Here is a 6,146-nt window from a genome sequence, read left to right on the forward strand (position 1 = left end):
CACACACAGACACAGACACACACACACACATAATCGAGTGAGAGAACTTGTATACTTACACACTGTGTACATATACAGTGTATCAGCTGGTTATTAGACAATTCTAGCTGCTGTGGAGCTGCAGGCATGCATTTCCGGTACAGAACAGAGTTGTAGTAATATGGTTTGGGAATTACACATATAGTTAGTTCCTTTAAGGCTACACAATTCAGTAATTATAATTTTATTCTTCAGTCTCTATTGGATAGATCTTTCTATCACCAAGACCGAAACTGGCTTTATTTCATACAGAGACCTACACGCCGATTTTTTGCCAATCCCTTAAATTAGTTAAGAGAAAATCCACCTTTCAAAATAAATCATGGGGATAAATTCATGCAAAACTTTAACCAACTGTCTAAGGTATAATAGGGGTAAAAAACACACCAATGTCTAATTTAAATCCACTTTTGAGAGGAAACATGACTCACTACAGGAATGCTAATAAAATGTTAACGGACTGTTGGGTTACACATTAGGCATTTCCCGTTTGGCCAGTAGGCTACCTTATTCTTGAATATTCCTGACTGTATAAAGGATGTTAACGTTAAATGTTGGCTAACTGAGACACAATATGTAGTAGAAGAAGGTCATGGTTAGCTTATTACTAAAGGCCACATGACATAGGCTACTGTTATGACAATGTAATAATTATTTTTCGTTCACCGGGGTCAATGTCCTGTGTGGACTCACCGTGTCTGAGTGCAGGTCCTGCTGTTGGCACAGCCGGTACAGGAACGAAGTTTGCTCTTTTAGGAGGGTCTGCCGCGTTGTGAGGAACACCGTGCCACCGACGTTCAGCCGTACCCACTTCCCGTTGTTCCCCCCGTTGGGGTTGATGACCGAGCCGTTACACATGCTCTGCGACACCGTCCCGCCGGGTTGAGTCGTGGTGGCCGACGTCGCGCTCTCACCCGACTCGCTGTCTTTGTTGTTGTTGTTATTGTTGTTGTTGTTGCTGTTGTGGTGGCAGACGTGGTGCGTCGACAGCCCACCGACGTCCTCCGGTTCCCGCTGCTCGTCCGCTGTCGTTGCCATTTAGAAAAACCCGCTAGACACGAGATGAAGACGAGCGAGGGCGTCCGTCCGTGTCTACTGTTGCCTCGGCTTTTTCTCTCCCCGCCCCCAAACCGCACGAAACCGTAGCGTGAAGTCGCGTTCAGGTACAGTAAGTGAGACATAGTACATCCGATAATTACTTTCAAAATAATTGTTTGATATTTAAGCAGGCGTTACTGAACATTTGTTATGTGGTGTGTGCAGCAGAACGTATCTTCTGATAAAGTATGAAATCTACAGTAGTTTCAGAAAATTATTAAATGATGCTAATGTTACTTGCTTGATATGTCCTTTGCAAAATATTGTCACAAAGTTGTGTTTCTATTAGCAGCAAGAACGTGCACAAACAGGGACATGCCCACCCATTTGGAGGGCTTATTTAACCTGGAAAAAGGCAACAATCTTGCCAATGTTTTAGAATATCAAAGGGTTTTGATTTGAGAGCTTAAGTGTTTAAGATGTTTTAAGATGTTTTAAGGGGCAACAGAAAGAAAAGACAAACTGTGCTAAACCCTGTTGCACAGCCCAGGAGGTGGTCTAGTGGTGAAGGACGCAGACTGGGGACCAGGGGACTTAACCCTTGTATTGTCTTCCAAGGTCAAAACTGAAAAACACACACTTTTGAGATACTTTTTTTATCACTTTTTGATGCTTTTTTCAACATTTTCTTCCTTTTTGTAACACTACCATCAGTATACTGTACACATCACTAACACCAATATTACCACTAGTTTTACACTAATTTCTTTTACGAATGCATGGTCAAGAAACCTCATTTATATGAAATTATATATTTTTTTGTCTTTTTGGGGGGAAATAAAACACCCAAAATTCAATAAAGTAGTGAACTGATCTTTCGTTTAACTTGCAAGAAGCGTTATATGGAACCATCCATGTAATATTTGGACAATTCGAATGAAAGAATTCCAAATTTCTGATGTAGAAACACAGGTCAAATCTGACCCCAGGACAACAGGAGGGTTAAGTTAAGGGAACGTTCCCTAAAGGTTCTTTGAAAGTTCAACAAAAACAATTGTAAGAGAACATTCCAGGAAGGTTAGCTGAAGGTTCCAAAATATTTTACCTTTAGGGAAGGTTCCCTAAAGGTATTACAGTCAGAGAACCTTTAGGGAGCGTTCCCTAAAGGTTATGTGTTTGCTGGGTTGGTTCAAAGCTAAGTTACACCACACAGGAACTATTTGTTATGAATGGGTTGCGGTTTCATTTGTATGTGTCACTATCAGCTTGTGAATTTCCCACATTGATTTTAACCTAAACTAACTACATTTTTAACTAAATTTCTAAATTATTAAAAAAAATATGTATTTACTTGTTAACACTTTAAATTTGATTAAGTCTGCATGCTGCTCAGTGGAAATCATTAAAGTATTTTAAAGTGTAACACATGTACAGACTAACATCACAGGCAACTGCACTTTGTGTCATGTTACCTTCAACACAGAAAGAGAGATGAGACTAAGAAGAGAGAGACTATCCTCCCCCGAGAAACGCTCCCAATGGTTGGTTGTTCAAGCAGCAATTGTTTACCTATATTACCATTTATAGGGACGTTGCCCACTAGTGGCCATAGCAGTTGTAGTAGTAAGTGTTTTATTGTGAAAGTTGCTTGATTTTCACTTCTGGTCTAGTTCTTTTAGACAAACTTGACACAGACCAAAAATACAGGGTCTTGTAGTAATTGTAAAACAATTTTAAATATTAAATAAAGGTGAAATGCACCACAGTTTACAATATACGAATACTTTATTATCGTTAATATTTAGTTGGATCATTTTTTCCACACTGTATGAACCTGAGGAAACATTGCATAGCACTTAAAAAAAACAAAAAACAAATACATTGATAAAAACATTTCCCTGATGTCTAAACTTTGTGGAACAAACAAACATAGGCTGTGAAAACCCTGCTAATGAAGTCATAATCCTCACGTTAATTAAGAGTCATAAAGTCATAATGCTGCCACTCTTGGATGGATACTGAGAAACGAAAGCAGTAGTGATTCCAACAGGGTCATCTCTCTGTGGATAATGGTTGATTTTAAGATAAAACAAGCAAGTTGATTTCAAAATGCATTTTAGCATTATGTACTACTGGATTAATAAATAGTTTTATAACAAACAATCTACTTCAGACTGGCGTTCATCAGCTTTAAAATAAATGACAGTGTCACTAAATTCAAATGGATCGCATTTTCACAATGGGAAATTAAGTCATTTAGATGGTCCTGGGTCTGTATTTAACCCTTTAACAACCTATTGTTAGTTGTGATGATGCACTGTCTAATAATTCAAACTGTACTTATATTTCAGTTATATATATTACCAAAATAAAGGGATATTTGTCATCATATTTTGCCAAGCTTCTACATTGTGCCCAGGTATAACCGGTGGACCAGGACGCAGGTGTTCAGTACATTTGTTCTTGATTTGAACAGGAGAGTAGGACCTGTTCTACCTAGATGGTAGGACATTTTTTTGTCTCCGTGCTCTCAAGGCCGGTGCAGTGTGGGCCTCATAGTGAGGAAGGGAAAATTGTAGGTGTGTGGGAGACCCTGATGTGTCGTGAGATTGAAGGATTGCCATGAGAACGGACGCAGGCCCTTCTGCGTCGTGGGGCCGTTTATTGCTTCTGCGGCCAGCTGGACAGCCATCTTGTAGTCTGTCACCTGTACCATGAGATGGATACGGGTAAAACGGGCACAAAGGAAGGGAGGAAGGAAATGGAAGTCGTTTAGTATGGTTCAAATATTAAATAGACATCCATGAAGGCATTTCTGTTGCCATTAATGGAAGTTAGTCATTCAAAACCTGCACTTCACTTATAAAGGTTTGGGTTCAACTAATGTGGCATTACATATTAAAACTCCTGGTAAAATTAAATCTGACCTTTTAAAAGCCAGAAATGAAAAGTGAATAGTGGAAGAGCAAAGTATAAAGAAAAGCTACAGACTAACAAAGGTTTTTCAGGCAGAGTAACCCAGTGTACACATCCTCTGGCATCCTTGATTGAAAAAAGTTAGTACTTTTCACATTTAGTTAGCATTGTCATTGTGAGCATGTTAGCATGCTGACGTTAGCATTTATCTCAAAGCACCACTGTGCCTCCAGATAGCTAGCATGGCTGTAGACTCCTCCAGAGTCCTGTTAAACAAATAATATAACTATATTAAACATCTAAACAAAACATGTAAAGAAAAGATAATACCATTGCAGTTTAAAAAAAAATAATAATTTTAGGACTTTGAAAACACAAAGGTTGTGGCTATAGCCAATGACTAATATCGAACAAAAAGCCATGTTCTAGCCAAAAACACATACATGCACCGATACATTCAGCACAATACTTTTGTAATAGCAATATTCTGCGTTCTACTTTTTACAGCGCATATCGTAAACTTAATCCTGGCACTAATGTTTTGACGGCCTCTGACCTTTGTGTCATAGCAACCTCCTGGACGTGGTCTCCTTGGTCTCATGTCGTTACGGCAACAGATGGTTTTACATGGATGGCCCTTGGAGTAGGGGTCTCTCTTGTAGTCTGTAACATATTTTTTTTTTATGTGTGTTTTGAGTCACATCTCTAAAGCCCTTTGAGTTCAGGAAAAGATAGAAAATATGATTCATGGGAGAGTTATTGCTTCACCTACTGTTGTATCTCATGATGAATTTGAGGGAGCCAAGGTCAGACACCTTGGCCTGGTCCCTGCGGAGGATTTTGGCTCGGGGACAGAGGTCGTAAGAGAAGTCCTGTCCGTATCTCTTCCACATCACACCGTACCCACTCAGGTTGTAGATTTCAACATGAAATGGTATGTTGTAGGATGGCCAATAACCTGCCAAATGTAGCACACCAAAGGTGGAGGTTGTCCAGACCCATTGCCACCCTGAACAGCCATCCTGGATAAAAACTGAACAATCTACAGTACATAGATAGATGTTTGTTTCTCACCGTTGCGTAAAGCTTGAGTCTGATCAGAGTGCATCACCTTCCCGGGAATCTGCTCCACCACAGTCAGAGCTCCATCAGTGATACTGTGACCCAGAGAAACCCTGCTCAGGTCCACCACCATGTACTGGCTGTTATATGTACCTAAAATACAGAGGAGTGGGACATGCTCAGTTTCCTGCCTTACAGAAACAGACAATCCACATGGGTCAGTATCATTTCATACTTGAATTCCTTTTCTAAAAAGTTTTGCATTTTTTAACCACACCCATGTTTTACACATACTTTACATATCTGCTTGCCACTTCCCAAAGCAAAGTTAATTTTGTAGGGCAGGCAGTGGTTGCACTAAAATCCTCTTGGACAGACTTTTTGTAAATAGGTCAACCATTACAGTGAACAATTGTGTGGTACTACAGTTGCGAGCAGGGATCATCTTCAGAACTGCCCTTGCCGCCCAAATTAAAAAAGATTTGACCTGCTGGTGGCCCTAATTGAAATGTCACAGGATTACCAAAAGTCAAAGGGCTTCATCCTCTGGGCACTATGAATGTCTGCATTCAGTGTCACTGAAATCCATATATCCATATCCAAAACTTGTTATGGAAAAGTTTGAGTCTATACCAAAGGGATGGACCGACTTTGTCATTCCTAGAGCTGTGCTGCTTGTGTGGGCTAAAAGTTCCTAAAGCAGGCTGCCAACCACGAAGGTTAAGCCGAATATTCATCCAAATGTCAGATGTCAACACATTCCTGAACACAACAACAGGTAAAGTTTGACTGTCTGCATTTATACAATGTAATGTCTAGTATGATCAATTACTTTAACCTAATACTGTATTGGCTTTATCCCAACGTTTTCAGGAGGAAGGAAACCAATTCTAAAACTTAATTTAAACTATGCATGAACAAAAAACATAGATGACTCGGTCCAAACCAAGCCAATCCACCACAACACCAGGGAATTAAAGCGCCCATATTATGCTCATTTTCAGTTCCTAATTGTGTTTAGAGGTTGTACCAGAATAAGTTTATGTGGTTTAATTTTCAGAAAACACCATATATTTGTTGTACTGCACATT

The 6,146-nt window shown here is 39.7% G+C and overlaps 2 protein-coding genes across 9 annotated transcripts in view; both read right to left on the reverse strand.

Moving 5' to 3' along the window:
* The window catches only part of kctd17 (potassium channel tetramerization domain containing 17), a 17,720-nt gene extending 16,554 nt beyond the window's left edge, over positions 1–1,166 (reverse strand). For 4 of the 7 annotated variants that reach the window (XM_032502225.1, XM_032502221.1, XM_032502223.1 and 1 more), the window contains exon 1: positions 733–1,165. In XM_032502225.1, the coding sequence (XP_032358116.1) occupies positions 733–1,077 (345 nt within the window). In that variant the 5' untranslated portion in view covers positions 1,078–1,165. Of the gene's footprint in view, positions 1–732 lie in introns of all 7 variants that reach the window. The other 3 variants (XM_032502224.1, XM_032502220.1, XM_032502219.1) reach the window with 2 other exon arrangements.
* A 1,802-nt stretch (positions 1,167–2,968) lies between these two features.
* The window catches only part of plbd1b (phospholipase B domain containing 1b), a 9,357-nt gene continuing 6,179 nt past the window's right edge, over positions 2,969–6,146 (reverse strand). The window contains exons 8-11 of one of the 2 annotated variants that reach the window (XR_004327137.1): positions 5,068–5,208; positions 4,762–4,951; positions 4,550–4,656; positions 2,969–3,784 (exon numbers count right to left, since the gene is read on the reverse strand). Coding sequence is in view for 1 of the 2 variants with exons in the window: in XM_032501518.1 (XP_032357409.1) it covers positions 3,608–3,784; positions 4,550–4,656; positions 4,766–4,951; positions 5,068–5,208 (611 nt within the window). In the remaining variant the exon portion in view is untranslated. The remainder of the gene's footprint in view (positions 3,785–4,549; positions 4,657–4,761; positions 4,952–5,067; positions 5,209–6,146) is intronic. The other variant, XM_032501518.1, reaches the window with a different exon arrangement.

Source organism: Etheostoma spectabile, chromosome 21, assembly GCF_008692095.1.
Source record: "Etheostoma spectabile isolate EspeVRDwgs_2016 chromosome 21, UIUC_Espe_1.0, whole genome shotgun sequence".
NCBI classification, from domain to species: Eukaryota; Metazoa; Chordata; class Actinopteri; order Perciformes; family Percidae; genus Etheostoma; species Etheostoma spectabile.